Genomic DNA, 16,221 nt, shown 5'->3' with positions numbered 1-16,221 from the left:
GTGAAAATGATTTTTACTCCACTCTTTAATGTATTTCTGTCTGCTTTGAAGTGTTGTAGGGTGGATTTTCCTCATATTTTCCATATTTACCCTGCAAATAACTGGGTATATATGGGACAAACTTTCTCTTGAGTTGTATTACAGTGTTATGATGCCTCGCTGTGGTTTACCTCATGAAGTGAGTTTGGTTTTTTTTTATTTACTGACTTCCATGCCCTGTGTTTGCCATGAGGTTATTTAGATCACACATGGTGCCACTTTCAGCTGCTGCTACTAAAACATTTAACTTTTGCATTTAACTACAATATTTTTGAAAACCCATCTTTTGCATCTACATCCACAAATTCCAGTGTTTTTTTTTTTTTTGTGGATTTTATGAAGTGCGCTTTTGTGAAGATATTAGAAAATCTTGTAGAAACCTTTTGATGCCAGATTGAAGTTAAAAATCTATTAAAACCGCGAGGAGATGCATGTGTTTAGCTGTTTGGGAAAAGGACAAATTATTTAAAATCTTTTCTGGAAGCACTTTCATAGTGCAATTTGGTGGATTGTTTCAGAACTATTAATGCTAGTTCAAGTTTTGGTTTAAAATTCTGTGCACATACAGGAAGAAATGTATGTTGCTGAACCACACAGACACCTGCGTCCCACAAATTATAGAACTAGACTCTGATTACACAGCTTGAACTGCACATTTTCCTTCTTGCCTATACAAATACAATGAAAACAGCTTAAAAAGCATTTCACACCTTTTTTTTCCTGAGCTTAGTTTTAGTACATTTAATTTGTTCAATTTTGGTACAGAGGCTCAATATTTCTTCACTGTTTTCTTACTAAGGATTTACATGCAAAGACAGCACAACGCTGTAATAACAAGTAGTAAAACTACAATTGTTATGGTAAAAAAAAAAGGCTCACTGGATATAAAACGTCTACACACCCTGTAGGAATTCATGGTTTCTGTGAAAATAAGGCCGATGTGAATCATATCAGAATTTCTTCCACCTTGAAGGTGATGTTCATTCTGTTATTGATCTGAACAACAAATATGTTGGGAGAGAAAAATGTATTAACAGAAAGCTGGAATAATCTGGTTATTACCTGGTCATATCCCAGATTCCAACATCTCTCTGCACGGCTTTCTAACCAAACAGCCAGAGACTCAATGAGAAGTGGCAAAAGCAAATGAGGTTGATTAGCAGTGCTTGCCAATAACTGATGGTGTAATCCATGACGTTACTGTGGAATATTGTCTCTGAGGCCCAGAAATTGAGCTATTGGCATGTCTTGGCAGTCATGAGACTGTTTTCCAGCAACAGTCTTCAGTCAGAGTCCTCTTCAGGTACATTGGAAGTCTGACTGCTACTGGAAATCCTTTCTGCAGACAGCACCGCCCTCCACAATGACTCTTTGAAGGTACTTGGACGATTTATGATTTAAACTCAGTCGCAACATTCACTCGGTTTTGGTACCCATCTGAAATCAGTTGTAGTCACCTAATTCATAAACTCAGTCAACTTGTGTGTAATTTATTTTCTTCATCTGTGAAGACTTTAGAGTGGTTGGAGAGCATTACTGAAACGGCTTAACGGAGCCAAACAGGTCAGAGATGCATAAAGTTGGAGAGAGTTATGTTATCAGATGATATGCCAAGTTTTGAACAGCTAACGGAGCATCAACAGAAAGGAGAGACTGATGCAACTTCAAGCCTTCCAAGATGTGACCATCCATTGAAAGCAGCCCAATAGCAACTCTGGAGGAGCTGCAGAGATGCAGAGCCAGTTTTAGGTCTAAAGTCGTTTCAAAACTGCAAAGCTTACCAAAGTGCTTACACAGAAGTGTTAAGCCGCAAGTTCAAAATGGGGGCGCATAACAAATGGTATGAAGCATAACATGTCACATGCCAGTCAAACAAGACCAGCTTTAAGAGCAGAATTGAAAACATGCAATAATACCGATCCAAGGTGCTGTGGCGGTGAGTTCCAAAAGTCAAAAACCTCTGTGCTGATCTTCCATGGCAAATCCAGGAGAGGCTGCTGGTCACCTGAAGGAAAGCTTAGTGGTGATGAACAGGAGCACGAGTTTTGAAAACTTCCTCACGAGGGAAAAACAATGTCAGTCAACAGAGGCATATGGGCTGAAACAGTTTCTTATGGGTGTTCTGCATATGACAGGATGTGGTGCATTGAAATCTCTCTCTCTTTACCTACTTCTCACTATCAGGATGTAAAGCATGACCTCAGACAGGCACGATCAATACAAGAGCCATTAAATATTCTCTCCTTTGATTTTGACTGATCAGAAGTAAACAAAACAAAAAAAAATCGAAAAGGCAAGCCTGCTCACGCCCCGATGGGCCACAGAGAAACATCCCCACTGGGTTCATATGACTCCTCCGGGTGGGCGGAGGAGTGGGCCGGCCGCTCGCAGTAGCGCGCCGTCCTTCCCTCGCCTTTTAACCATAGATCTGGTCCAGCTCAGATCAGTTCGGAGAAGAGCCGCTGTCGGTCCGTTGTCTTCTGCATATTTTAGTCGAGTCCGCGTCTTTCTGTAGTGTGACATCCGGAAAACGCGCTTGAAGCTCTACGTTTCAGGTAAGCAACTCTATTCAGGTCCGAACTATTAATACGTTTTTGGGAAGACTTGTTTATTTTTCTGTCCAGCCGTTTCCAGGCACTCCAAGTACTCCAGATTCCTTGATTTAATTTTATGATCTGAGTCATGAGGCTCCAGGCGCAGCTTGCAGCTGCGGGGTCTGGGTGGTAGAGGGGAAAGTAGGGGGCGGGAAGCGGAGTCTATATTTTCTGTAACTTACAAGAGGATGATTTTTTTTTTCCATTCATAAGTTATTAGAGACAGGCCTTAGTGGCATCACCGCAATTTAACCCATTTTATTATCGATAGAAACACCAGTGTGTTCATGAACCCTCTGACCTTGCATGGAAACATTTTGAGGGTGCCAGGTGGAAGACCTCCTTGCCATCGCCCTAATCTTGATCTTTCTTCACAGACAGAACTCCAGCATGGCCGCCCCAAAAAACGTTACTTCTTTTCAGAAGAAACATTTTTGGTAAAAAAAAAAAATCTTTGAATTTCCATCAGCAGCATTCGTTAACCACGTGTTGGATATATGGACACACCTTTCTAATTCAATGGGTTTTCTTTATTTTCATGACTATTTATAAGGCAAGAAATCCCACTTATTAACCTGACAGGGCAGGTTGACCTATGAAGTGAAAACCATTTCAGGTGACGACCTCTTGAAGCTCATCAAGAAAATGCAGAGTGTGTGCAAAGCAGTAATCACAGCAAAAGGTTGCTACTTTGAAGAAACTAGAATATAAGGGGTATTTTCAGTTGTTTTACACTTTTGTGTTTAGTACATATTTCCACGTGTGTTATTCATAGTGTTGATGCCTTCAGTGTGAATCTACAATGTCAATAGTCATGAAAATAAAGGAAACTCATTGAATTAAAAGGTGTGTCCAAACTTTTGGTCTGTACTGTATACTAGTTGTTTCCTACTTGTTCTCCGCGGTTCAGATCACAGTAAACAAAGGCAACATGAAATATTCACCAACCGTACATCTGAGCCTGTGGATTTGGGAGTTTGAGGAGAGGGAAAGGTTTAACAGTGACACTACAACGACTCTTAAAAAATTCAGCCCTGGATGACTCAACCCATGTGAAACCCAGAGGAGTCAGAGTTGCTTCTTCCACTTGAAGCTCACGGAGCACGTTAAAACAGGGCCCGAGCCTGCTGACTTCCAGCCAGAGTTCGCATCTGTTGTTTATTTCAGGCATTCTTCTGTCCAACACAGTCCCAAATGATGCTAATCACTTTCTTCTGTTTGCTCCTGAGCGCTTTCGAAACCAAAGCCACGATGTCGGAGCCCCTCAGTGGTAGTGAGAGTGAGGTCATTCCTGCATTTGTGCGGTAGTATTTGGGGGACTTCCTTCCTGAAGGGTTGCGTTGTAAACACCCACACTTTTCTGAAATACTACACTTCAACAAAAAAAAAAAAAAATCTATGCGAGGGGGTTACACAACACTAACAGGCAGAAAACCGTATTAAGTTAATAAAAAATACTGTGCTCTTTATGTCAAAAAGGAATCCCACATCTCTTTCAGCTTTTCCGTAATCCTCTCTCGCCGGGGCCATGTTTTCCAAGGCCACTGCCAACTTCGTCCGTCAGGTTGATCCGGAGGGAAGCCTCATCCATGTGTCCCGAGTTAACGACTCCCACAAGCTGCTCCCCATGGCAGTTGTGGTCAAGCGCAACCGCCTCTGGCCGTGGCAGAGGCCCAAGTACCAGCCGACTGATTTCACCCTAGGCGATCTGCTGCAGGGCGACGAGGTGCTCCGACCCGGTAGGTGTGCGTGTTTACAAGGGATTTCAAAGTCTCACACACACACACACACACACACACACCAAAGAGGAAAGTGCTCGTTCCATGTTATGCTAGATACGGCTTACACCGTTTTTCTGATGGATGCTGCAGTCACTGCTTGGCAAGAAGAGTCATAAGCCTTGAAATTTTTATATTTGTCAAGTTAAAACCACTGAGTTCAAAGGGTCAAAGGTTAACCCTGCTGCAGTCTTTTACAGCCTCTGTTTACAGGTTTTTTTTCCAGGATTGCCCTGTATTTATTGCCATCTGTCTTTCCAACGATTCTGGAGGCGCTGCCTCTTGGCTTCTCATTCAAAGGGACGGATAGAAACTAAGGCAATCTTACAACTGCTTAATACAAACTAAAGACCTATCTCCTCAATAGGCTAAGAAGAATGCTTTTTAAATGTCCCAATTGTTTATTTTTAAGTAGAGACTTTAGTGCATGAAGTACTTTTAGCACCCGATACAAATCTGGTATCACTTTTTTTCTTTTGCAGGAGTTTCTGAGACAGAATTCCTGACCTACAAGGGGACGTACCGGGACGATCACTCCGGGAAGCTGGACACCGAGGCCGGTCCCGTCAACGTCAGTCTGGAAGGACTGGGTGCGTCCAAGCTGGAGTCGTGTTTCGGAAAGCTGAAGAAAGAGGAGCTGGATGTCAAGAAGCTGTTGAAGGACTCTGAAAGCAGGTTTTGGCCAGTCTTTTCCGTATTGTTGATTCTGCGTCGAGTCCAACGCGAGGAAGGAAGGAAGGTGTCTGGATGTAAAACTGAGTAAAGGGTTTTGGTGTGACACATTTTGTCTGCCTCAGGTTAGTGGACATGCAGCACATCCTGGTGCAGCAACTGGAGAAGCACGCCGAGGTTCTGACGGTGGTGACGGAGCGCATCCTCACCACCAACTCGTGCTCCGTCACCATGACGAAGAAGCAGCAGTGCACCTTTCAGGGCGTGCTGGGCCTGATGGGCCTGCTGGGGGGCTCCGTGAAGGTCGGCCCCGCAGCTTTTCACATTTATGTGACGCTTTGTATACCGTTACCTCCGTAAAATAATGGACTAAGTTAGTTTTTGCTAAAAGAGAGGAAAAAAAAGGCCATTATTTTAGGAAGGCGACTATATGCGTGTTAAATGTTTGTTTAAAGGTGGTTTTAAAGGACGTGAACAATATTGAGGTGGACAGCGACATTTCCTTGGAGATTCCCTCTGGCACCGTCATCGCGTACAGCATAAAGGAGCTGAAGATCGAAAAGGACGGACACCAAGGTGAGAATGAGTCCCAAAAAACAAAAGAAGTTAAAACTGCGAAGGAGATGGGCTGCACAGTGGCGCAGTTGGTAGAGCTGTTGCCTTGGAGCAAGAAGGTCCGCTTGAGCTCAGGATTTCAGCTGCTCCTCCAAAGTTAACATAGAAGAGGTGCTGCGACGAGGCTAAGAGTAGCATTGTTTTTAACCAGTGTTCTTCAAATATGTCAAATCGGCTTGCACTTCCAAATGCATAGGTGGCAAAATTTCTTCAGTTGGGGGAAATTGTGAAGAAGCATTTAAAAAGTTTCAGAAACCTTTGGATTTTTGAGTCAAAAAAGTAAACAAAGACAAAACAGAAACTTTTTTCTGTTTCTGTTTGTGTCACTGCAGGTTTCCAACAGGGAAACAAGTGTTGGCTTTGAGCATCGTCGTTTTTTTTTCTTCTCAAGATCCTCCTCAAAGTCATAAACTTGAATTCGTCATTCAGTCTTGCTTGTCAGATTTTTCGCTTTTTTCAATTAAAATAAATATGTTCTCCAACTCTACACGAGTTTGATGAATGGCTGATTTCTGTAATAATTTGACTGACTAATTAAGATCACCACACGCCTTCCTATTCTTGGATGACATGTTCTCTTGTCTTTACCATTTTGAAGACAGGCTAATTAAAACAAGCATTTTCTCCTTGGATTAATAATTCAAAAAGAAATCCTCAACACGGATCATCCATCCATTTTCTAACACCCTTGTCCCTGGTGGGGTCAGGAGGGTTGCTGACCGATCTCCAGCTAACGTTCTGGGCGAGAGGCGGGGTTCACCCTGGACAGGTTACCAATCTGTCACAGGGCAACACAGAGACAGACAGGACAAACAACCATGCACACACACACTCACACAAGGAGAATTTAGAAAGACCAATTGACCTGATATTCATGTTTTTGGATTGTGGGAGAAAGCCGGAGTACCCTGAGAGAATGCACAGGGAGAACATGGAAACTCCGTGCAGGAAGACCCCGGGCCGGGAATCGAACCCAGGACCTTCTTGCTGCAAGGAAACAATGCTACCAACTGAGCCACTGTGCAAATGTTTCACCGGGAGTGCTTGGTGTGTTTATCTTTGCTGCTGTTGGAATTATTTTCAGAAATATGCCTGCGACCCAGCGCTATCGGAGGTTTCCAGAGCGACTCCATCCCGTTCGATGGTTCCTTGGACACAGTGGACGACAGTTTCGACGGGCCCCGGGCTCGGGAAGATGCTCCTTTCACCGTTTTTCACAGCGGTAATTCACAATTTCTCTTCCATGGGAAAGACTAAAGCAGTTGACATGAGGAAGTGAAACACACCGCTGACATGTTGCCAAAGACGAAGGCTCCCTTTCCTTAAGCTAAGCTTTAGTGTGATTAACACGCCAACAAATCTACTTTCTACTAGACTAATACAAGGAATCAAATTTGCTACATCAGCTTTAAACCTAAAAAGAGTTGTGTTTTTTTAAATTTTAAGATTTAGTGATGAAGATATAAAATAGTTTGGCATCTTGCAGGATGGTCGGACATGGACCTTTCTCCTCTGGCAGACCTCCCCGGGTCTACTCGATGTGAGTTGATGGACAAGCTCCGAGAGGCTCTTCGGGACAGATTTTCTCTCTCCTACCTACAGAGTGAGGTGAGGGTCACGCTGACTTGACGTACACCAGTAAAGCTAGCATCTGACGACGTTTGATTATTGCCTAAATCGAGAGCAATTGCTCAACAAGTGACTTGCCAACATATTTCTAAACAATTTTTTCGTAAGTTAAGTACATTTCAGAAAAAAACAGCACTCTTTTTCCCTTTACCCCTCTAAACTTTCCTTTTCATTAGCTGGAGAAGTTGTGTGATTGTGAAACAGCGGAGACTCCCATTATTGGTGAGAAGGAGACAATTCCTACAAGTTCATGTGTCCCTGAATGCGTCCCGACTGGCTTCTCTTCACACCTACCCTCAGTTTACCTGCTGGTCAGTGCCATGGAAGGTAAGAGAAGCCTTGAAAATATTTGAAGTAGGAAATAAATCAGTGCAACCTCGGTTAATGTCTCAATTTTTAATCTTGTTGCATGTCTTTGCTTTCAGAGCTGCCTGATGAGACGCTGAACATTTTGAGCAACAGTCGACCTGATTTTCTGTCAGCGGTTGATGTGCTGGTTGGTCGATTTCATTTGCCTTAAATATATACAGTATGTCCTTGTTTATACATGCGTAGGTGTTGGCACTATTTTTCTGAAAGACTTAATGAGATACAACTCATTCAGAGTGTCACAGATTTGTTTTTTTTTATTGGCTATCAGTTATGCAAGGAAGCCATGTTGGATATCGAGGCTGCTGAGAAACATCCAACTTTCCCATTCAGATTCCCACTTCTTGGAAACTTTGTGTTTTCCTGACCTTTCAAATGAAAAATGAATGAGCCAAATCTCTCAACCGGTCAAAAAATCCCGCTGAACGAGAGAGTTTTGATGTTGTTGTGTTTATGACATGGCAGAGCAAAACTTGGAAAGTTTAAGTCCAGTTGCAATGCTGTTTTCAATTTGCCTGTCAGGGTGACGGCACTTGGGAAGTCGAGTATTTCCTCAGGTGGTATTTGTTAGGAGAAAGTCTCAGAACGATTGCCATAAAACAAATGGCCGTCAAACCAAATGTATCCTTAGGGAACGTAAGTAATGGCTTTCTACAGACTCATTCAATAAATCACGACGTTATTGAAAAGTTCACTAATTCACTCAATTCACCTTAAACACATTACATGCATTAAATACACAGATACTGATTTATGTAGTTATTTCTGTTAACTACAATGATTTTCTGCTCGCAGCTATGCTACAAAGCTGGACAACGTTTGTGTGCTTTGGTAAAAACATTCATTTCCTTTCTATCTTATTCCACTGAATGAAGATATTTTTTGTGTGAAATAATTCTGCTGCAATAAAAATACCAATCCATTGAACACATCCGTCAGTCCGTTAGAACAGAGGGAAGGGGGTTTTGTCCTTTTGTCTAAAGGTAACAAAATCTCCCCATCGCAGAATTTCCAACTCACTGAACATGCACCACTTCCTGTAGTCCTCCTGTTCAACTCAACTAACCTGGCAGGTTCCAACTTCCAGGTTTCTCATCTTGCGACAGGACATCAAAACGATCCTGTCTATTTTCTGCTTGCGTCTCAACAGATGCGCGGGTTAAAGGAGAGCGGTGGGAATCTGTCCATCCTGTCCCTTCCCGCACCGCTGCAGGACAACCAGGTCTTCCAGCAGGCAGAGCAGCTGTTGGGCTCCATCAGAGTGACTCTGAGGAGGGACGCCGATCAGCTCCGGGTGGAGATGGGAAACACGGACGGGGCTCTGGCTCTGCTCCTCAGCCTCAGCGTACACGGCCTGGCCTTGCTCTGCACCGGCGTGCATTAGTTACAGCCTCTGCGTCTTTGTTGTTACTTTCTTTATGGAGCACATTTATCTTATATAAGCTTTTCATGTTCCAGTGCTCGACTTGGCCATATTATCTTTACTCAGTTTTCTAATCTGTTATTTATCCCATATACATATATTATTATTTAAGTAAACTGTTTATATTTTTGTACAAGAAATGATGAATCTGGATGGAGGTTTTGAGTTTTGAGCATCAGTCACAATTTACCGTCGATCCAGTTGTTTCTGTGTCCAGTTTTAGCTCACAGTAACTATTATCCTCAGTTATTGGTAAATCCCGGAAAGCTTTTTGTATTTCAGTAAATACACGTTGACTAAAAGTTAATGTGGGATTCGTCATAGTTTGAACAGAATTTGAGAATTGATTGCTTTCTGACAAAACACAAGATGGTGAAGCTTTAAGCAGTTTGTTTTGTCTTGTCAGGAACTTTGGCTCAAAAGATGCTGTCCTTTTGAAGTTCTTCTCTTTTTAAAAAGAAAAATCTATTTTTATATTAATCACCACAGGTATATATATATATATATATATATATATACATACATTTTTCACATTCCCTAAATTACTGGTATTACACCATAAAAAGCTACAGAGTCTATTTTGGTTATTTCCTTTGCCATAAGCTAAAAGCAAGGTCATTATTTTATGTTTAGTGAAATATAATTACATTGCCTGAAGACTTTTTAAAAGTTTCCTTTTATCGCAAATGTACCACTGTTTTAATGTTTCTAGTACAATACATATAGTTTTAAAATGCGGAAGACTGTTTTGTTTTCTTTTTTGGACGCTGGTTATTTATTTTTGTCTTTTATGTTTTGTTTTACAAAATGTGCAGGTTTAAAGTGTTTAGTGCATTTGGTTTTATGGCAAGAATCTAAAAATTCTTGCAGTTGTTGTGATGCACCAAATCGTGCGGTGTTGGACCCAGCAGGTCGTGTGTTGAAGCTGCCACAATAATAGACCAAGGGTGATATGTTGAAAAGGATTATGTGATGTAGTGAGAAGGAACTTTGCTGGAAGGAAGTGGTAGTTCTTTACTTCTTCATTCACCAAATCACACAATAATCCTGTTATTAATACTATACGTTGTTCATTGTGTAACCTGTATTGAATAAAGCTTGTTCAGGTACATCATCTGTGTTCACAAATCATTAATAATCCGAAGTCAATTTTTTTTTTACAGCAATTCCAATTTAAACTTTAGCCAGGATGTGTTAATATGCATCATATAATATATATTGTTGCATTCAAATTTGTCTTTTTAAAAAAACGTTGTTGCACAGTCTGCAAAGGTTTAGTTTTAGCCCCTTAAATGTTGAAAAAAGGAGGGCTAACAGCAGACACACAGGCGTAAGTTTAAGAGACTGACTCAGACATTGATATTTGTGCTACTTTTCTAAAGATGTTTATTCTGATGAAAAGCAATGTGTTTGCCAAATCCTGCACATTGTAAATTATATTTTACCCTACTAATATATATCAGTATATCAGTACATCAGAAATGTTAAGCACTGGATATAAAATAAAAAAATGGGGACAAAGTTAAACATCCGGACCAACTTTAAACATTGGAGATAACTTTGTCCCCGATGTGTAATATTACATCTTTTTAAACTTAATTTTTATTTTAACAGATTGTGAAGACATCCCTGTAAAAAAATCAAAATGGTCAAGTAATTCCCAGGAATGGAAGGGAACCAGGATGGATGGATGGATGAATGGATGGATGGAGGGAGCCAGGATGGATGGATGGATGAATGGAGGGAACCAGGATGGATGGATGGATGAATGGATGGATGGAGGGAGCCAGGATGGATGGATGGAGTTCATCTGGGTCTAAAAGCAACTTCTCATCAGGACGGTATAGTTAAATCCTTATTTTCCTCTCTGAGATCTGCCTAGCAGGAGAAGCTCGCTGCGTCTCCTCTCTTCCAGCCTCCATCGGCTCAGTGTGACGTAGCGACTCAACAGGTGAGGCCGTTTTCAGGCTGTTTGATCTCAAATCTCCCCCACCAATGGAGCCTCAAATGAGCGAGTCTTAGCGACACACCGCCGACCCGTTGGGCTCACTACTGATGGTACCGGAGTCTGATTCCATCAACCTGCTATGGGACACCTGATGAAACTCTCCCTGCCGAGACACAAATAAAAAGGAGAAACAGGAAATCAGAAATGAATTATTTTCATCAACATTTATTATGTTGTTGTGGTGGAAAATAAAAACCCACCTGAAAAGACAGAAGCTGCTGAGTGGAGGACCGAAGGGAAGAAGTCCTCTTCATTCTCAGACTTTAAATTATAATGAACATTTAACACTCGATCTGGAAGACATTTAAAATAGAAACTACAAAATGAAAGGAATTATCATGTTTCTGGTCTCGACTAAACCATTTTTTTTAAACGAACCATTTTGCTTACAAAACACTAGACTGAAGACTTTATTCATCCAGTTTTTGGTAGAAACAGAGAAACAAATCATGCAAATGGAAATTGAGGACGGGAAGGCGACAAGAGGACATGTGCAGGTTCCATATAAGTAAGTGAACCTAATGAATTGATAACTTGGATCAATAGTCGTCTGACTAAATTGAAATGACTTTTCATAAATGCCTTGACAACAACATTGTTGTGAATTAACATTATGATTATAAACTTTTAACCTTTTGATATCTATTTTTGGGGTTTTGAATGTGTTGGTGTCTACTTTTGGGGTTTTGAACTTTCTTGTATTGGTTGTTGGATTTTTTTAAAAAAATATATTGTTTATTGGTGGGGCTGTCATTTGTTAGTTTGAAAGTTGAATTTTATATATTTTCAATTCACAACAAATGTCATCTCAATGCACTTTGAAGTACTTTTAGTTCAATCACATGTAGTCCAATTGCTAGTACAACAAGCTCAGTTGATTATTAAAAATCAATAAATAAAACTGTGACTGACAACATAAACTCCCCATTATAAATAAATATTTTTATTTTATGGTGACCTTTATTTATTTGATTAAATATTCATAGCCTATTCATTAATAGCGATATTTATTCATTTCATTTTGAACGAAACAGCTCTCTAATTTTCCTTGCCCTTTCCACGCAGTAAAAGCCTGAGCAGACGTCTTAAGATAAAGCTGCCACACGAGGTCGCTGTGAGTGAGCACTGACCGACGCGAAATGATGACGTAGATCTCGCGCGGCCTGTTTTTCCGTAAACAGGCCGAAACTTGTGCTTTGCCGCGCCGTAACAGCGCGTTTAAAATGGTCGTGTGTAACTTTTTCCTCCAGGGCCGCTGTCGGTACGGAGACCAATGTTGGAATGAGCACCCGAGAGGCGGAAGCAGAGGAGGGGGAGGTTATAATGACAGCTACAGCCGCTCCGGTGGTCAGCAGCAGCCCAGAGGAGGAGGAGGAGGAGGAGGAGGAGGAGGTAACGTGACACTGAAACCTTCATCTACCAAATTATCTCCATTCGCTGTTCTATAAAACTCCTATGAGGAAATTTCCCATTGATTTTATCGTAGCATAATTTTGTTTTGTTCACTAGAGGCCACATTTATTTTAGTTTTTCAGTCTTGTTTTCTTGCTTCCAATCAGAAGGGGGTTTCGTTAATAAATGTCTCCCTGCTATTTGAAACCATTTGGATGTGTGATAAACAAGCACCTGCTACAAAGCTTTAAAAGAATAGGGCTTATAAATTAAGAAGATGTAGCTTAGCTTCTGGAATACAAAAAGTCCTGTGTTACGTTTCGTCATTACAAAACTCTGCTTAACAGTAATAATGTAATTTCGATTTAGATTTTAGTAGAGTTTTCATGTTCTCCCTGTGCATGTTTGGCTTTTCGGTAGGTGACGGTTCCCTCGACATGTTGGGTTAATTGGTTGTCCTTTGATGACGTTTAACCTTTCCTCCGTTTGGCTTCCAGGCTATGGGAACAGAGTTTGGGTGAATCCCTCCCAGCAAAGAGGAGGATATATTCAGCCATCAACCTTCTCACAGGGAAGCAGTGACTGGGGTTCAGGACGTGGTGGTGGAGGAGGAAGAGGAGGAGGAGGAGGAGGTGGTGGGAGAAGAGAAAACTTGAAGAGCTCTGATTTCAGCTTCTCATCTTCGAATCGATTTTCTGCTCTCGATGCTTCCAATGCCTTTGACAAGGGAGGAAGAGGAGCAGTAGCAGGTTTAGGAACTGCTGGAGATGAAGATGACGATAAGAAACTGTGAGTTTGCTTGTTTTTGAATTAACCTTTTAGGCTTATTGTAAGGTATTCATTAACGTTTATATCCGACACTTTATCAGTGAAGTCATTCAGGCGGACATGGATGCCTGGGAGAGTTCAGGACAGTGGGGCTTCTCCTGCTACTCTAACGTTAAGACGTCCATATCAGGTTCTTGTCTGTTTTATTCTGTTTCAGGACTAATTTGCGAATCGGCAGTTTTAAAACTTGAACATGAAACTCGATTATTTTGCCTGCAGGCTTCACTGATCTGTCTCCAGAAGAGCTCAGGCTGGAGTACTACTCCACCAGAGCATCAGGGGATCTCCAGGGCTACGTAGGCGCTCGCCTCGTTCCTAATATTAGTCTGCGTTTGTTTTTATTTTGTGTCGTGCAGCAGTCGTAATGACTTCCGGTTCTGTGTTTTTTAGCTAAATGGCGTAAACCAGCTGTTCAGTCAGTGGAAAAGTAGAGTCCAGGAGCTGAAGATTATGAGTCCGTCCACACGTCTGGCACTGGTAAGACACAGATATACACACACACAGACACACAAATACGGTCAATGTCAGAAAGTTTTCATCCGTCCACTTGAGGAACTTTTTGAAAGTTCAGTGAGGAGGTTTAGATGATGCCATGTTTTCTTTGCACACAGCTCGCCGAGTTAAAAGGAACAGCTCCGCAGTCGTCTTCGAGTGGCTTTGATTCGACAACGACGACGGGATTTGGATCCTCCACATCCAGCTTTGGCAGCAAAGGTCAATAAGTATTACTGTATTGCAAGAGTAGACAATGGAAGGATCGACTGTTACAATAGGAAACACATTTGGAAACACTGCAAGCAGAATAATGGTGTTTTATAGAGATTTTATGTACCAACAGCACTTACATATCTACAGTATATGTAAGTGGAAAGAAAAGGATATGCGGTTTTCGAAATGTTGACTTTTTTGCTAATTTTTCTTTGCAAAATAACTCAGGCTCAGCCCGATGAAATGGATAGCAATATGTGAGAGACAGATTCTCTATTCGGCTAGGCCATTCTATGATATGAATAAGCTATGCTATAAAATAAGAGCTTGTTCATTAAACAAGCTAATGTTTGCCATTAGCTTGTTTAATGAACAGTAGAAGTTCCTATTTGTCCCTTTTAAGCCAAATGTCTTCAACTATTCATTCTCCATCACTCCTTTGCTAATTCTGATCATTCCGACCACACAGGCTTCGGTGCACCAGAACAGTCCGTCAACTTCGGTTTCTCAGCTCTGAGTTCTGGATTCGGCTCTTCTTCTACATCTTCACTTTCAACTGGGTTTGGTAGCCTTATACCAGCTCCAACACAACCTCCGTCTGGGTTCGGCTCTTCCTCCGTGCCGTCTGCTTCGTCCTTCTCATTTACCGCCCCGAGCGCAGACAAGCCGCCGCCAGCGGCCTCTTCGGGGTTCGGATCGGCCTCGGGGTTCAGCTTCTCCTCCACGACAGCAACCACTGGGGGAGGACTTGGGAGCGCCTTCGGGGCGGCGACAGCGGCTTCACTCGGAGCCGGAGCGGTGGGAGAGACGGCAGACGGTCTGTTCTCACCTGAGAGCAAACTCACCCAGGAAGAACTGAATCAGTTTAAAGCCAAAAGGTTCACTTTGGGACAGATTCCACTAAAACCGCCACCTGCGAATATGCTAGTGGTCTGACAGCGTGGAAAAAGCTAATGCTTTCCCTTTGGGTTGTGTATTGATTCAGTCCAGACAAAGAAGATTTTTCACTAATATTTAGGTGCACAGCAAACAATATGCACAGATTTCTACTTGGGACTCATTATAAATGACGTCTTTTGCACCATAAAATACTGACTTCAGATTTTTAAACTGGGCTGATTTTATTTTTTTTAAATTTTTTTGTAGAACATTCTGTTTGTTATGGCGAATATTTATCTGTCAATGATGAAGAATAGCAGCTACAACAAATCATTGACGATCAATTGCACGTCTATGTAGGTCACAATAAGCTGCATTTACTGGTGTTGGTCATAAGAGGGCGCCACGATTGAAGCTAGAGTGTTTCTCACTTTCTCTGCCTTCGTGTCTCTGGTGACCAACTGGTTTAATACGAGCAGTCGCTTTCAGATTGTAATTTTTGCCCAACATTAAAACAATAAATGAAGATCAGTGAGTGCAAAGCTATTCGCCCACAGCTTTCTGTTCTGCACACCACAGAAGGGAACACAGATAAGCGACGCGTGAATGCAGTCTGTGTTTATTAGACGCCGAGCCCCAGCGGGACTACAAGCGGAGTAATACAGAGCACAGCAATAAGCGGTTTTACTACAGAGGCCACTGCGCTGCTGACTGGTGCATGTTTTCAGCTGACGAGGACCTCCTCGTGTTGTCAGCAGAGAGGTGAAAAGGAGCCGAGTGAAGTGTTTGCCAGGTCAAAAAGGTAGATAAGGCTAATGCAATTAGGAGCATCCCAGCAAATAGTTGTAGAACATGAAGTGCAAGCAAATAGAGTGCCGTTTTCTCGCCTACCTCTCAGACTGTCAGCAGTCCACCCCTCCTCATCCGCCTGTCTCCTTCTGCCAGGAGATAATGCATAAATAATTCAACAGATTAAAAAGGGGCTATCTCATGAAAAAGGCCCTCTCATTTCACTGGAACTCATTTAATTTGCAACGCAGCTCCATCACGTTGCCAGTGTGCTCGCGTCGAAGGGTGACGTGTGTCCACGAGTGGAGAGCAGATCAGAGCTGTATATTACATGCAATGAATAAGGTCATGGATGTTTGCATACAGACGCCGACACACACGCACGCAGCCAGATGTAGTTTATTTTTCCTTCTTTTGTTGCCCCTCTGCAGCAGCCTTCACGTTTATTTGCACACCTGGTAATGATGTATAAAAAGCATTAAAAAATCTGTCATCTTA

The 16,221-nt window shown here is 42.0% G+C and overlaps 2 protein-coding genes across 4 annotated transcripts; both read left to right on the top strand.

Annotated features, from left to right (window-relative positions):
- The first annotated feature begins 2,135 nt into the window (after nt 1-2,135).
- Nucleotides 2,136-10,233, top strand: LOC114155700 (gasdermin-E-like). The gene is made up of 10 exons (XM_028035726.1): nt 2,136-2,594; nt 4,133-4,372; nt 4,894-5,086; nt 5,209-5,386; nt 5,539-5,659; nt 6,783-6,920; nt 7,185-7,306; nt 7,504-7,654; nt 7,753-7,823; nt 8,847-10,233. Exons 2-10 carry the CDS (start codon nt 4,162-4,164, stop codon nt 9,078-9,080), a joined length of 1,419 nt encoding a protein of 472 aa, XP_027891527.1. The 5' UTR covers nt 2,136-2,594; nt 4,133-4,161; the 3' UTR covers nt 9,081-10,233.
- A 2,008-nt stretch (nt 10,234-12,241) lies between these two features.
- Nucleotides 12,242-16,221, top strand: nup42 (nucleoporin 42). Of its 3 annotated transcripts, none has more exons than XM_028037079.1 (7): nt 12,242-12,510; nt 13,017-13,308; nt 13,389-13,477; nt 13,567-13,643; nt 13,738-13,824; nt 13,959-14,061; nt 14,525-16,221. In XM_028037079.1, the coding sequence occupies exons 1-7, from the start codon at nt 12,351-12,353 to the stop codon at nt 14,989-14,991; spliced, it is 1,275 nt and encodes a 424-aa protein (XP_027892880.1). In that variant the 5' UTR covers nt 12,242-12,350; the 3' UTR covers nt 14,992-16,221. The 3 variants fall into 3 exon arrangements, with proteins under 3 accessions (XP_027892880.1, XP_027892879.1, XP_027892878.1); XM_028037078.1 differs by having other exon boundaries at nt 12,242-12,513; XM_028037077.1 differs by having other exon boundaries at nt 12,242-12,519.

This window comes from Xiphophorus couchianus, chromosome 13 (genome assembly GCF_001444195.1).
Source record: "Xiphophorus couchianus chromosome 13, X_couchianus-1.0, whole genome shotgun sequence".
NCBI lineage: Eukaryota > Metazoa > Chordata > Actinopteri > Cyprinodontiformes > Poeciliidae > Xiphophorus > Xiphophorus couchianus.
Note: the sequence above shows the minus strand (reverse complement) of the source record. Positions and strands in the feature narration are given on the sequence as shown.

Excerpts from the sequence above, each read along its gene's own strand:
- nup42 (XM_028037077.1), top strand. The coding sequence starts at position 12,351 with ATGGTCGTGTGTAACTTTTTCCTCCAGGGCCGCTGTCGGTACGGAGAC. Across the intron at positions 13,825-13,958 it reads CGTCCACACGTCTGGCACTG|CTCGCCGAGTTAAAAGGAAC; the intron begins GTAAGACACAGA and ends CTTTGCACACAG. Across the intron at positions 14,062-14,524 it reads ATCCAGCTTTGGCAGCAAAG|GCTTCGGTGCACCAGAACAG; the intron begins GTCAATAAGTAT and ends CCGACCACACAG.
- LOC114155700 (XM_028035726.1), top strand. The coding sequence starts at position 4,162 with ATGTTTTCCAAGGCCACTGCCAACTTCGTCCGTCAGGTTGATCCGGAG. Across the intron at positions 6,921-7,184 it reads TTTCACCGTTTTTCACAGCG|GATGGTCGGACATGGACCTT; the intron begins GTAATTCACAAT and ends GGCATCTTGCAG. Across the intron at positions 7,655-7,752 it reads GCTGGTCAGTGCCATGGAAG|AGCTGCCTGATGAGACGCTG; the intron begins GTAAGAGAAGCC and ends CTTTGCTTTCAG.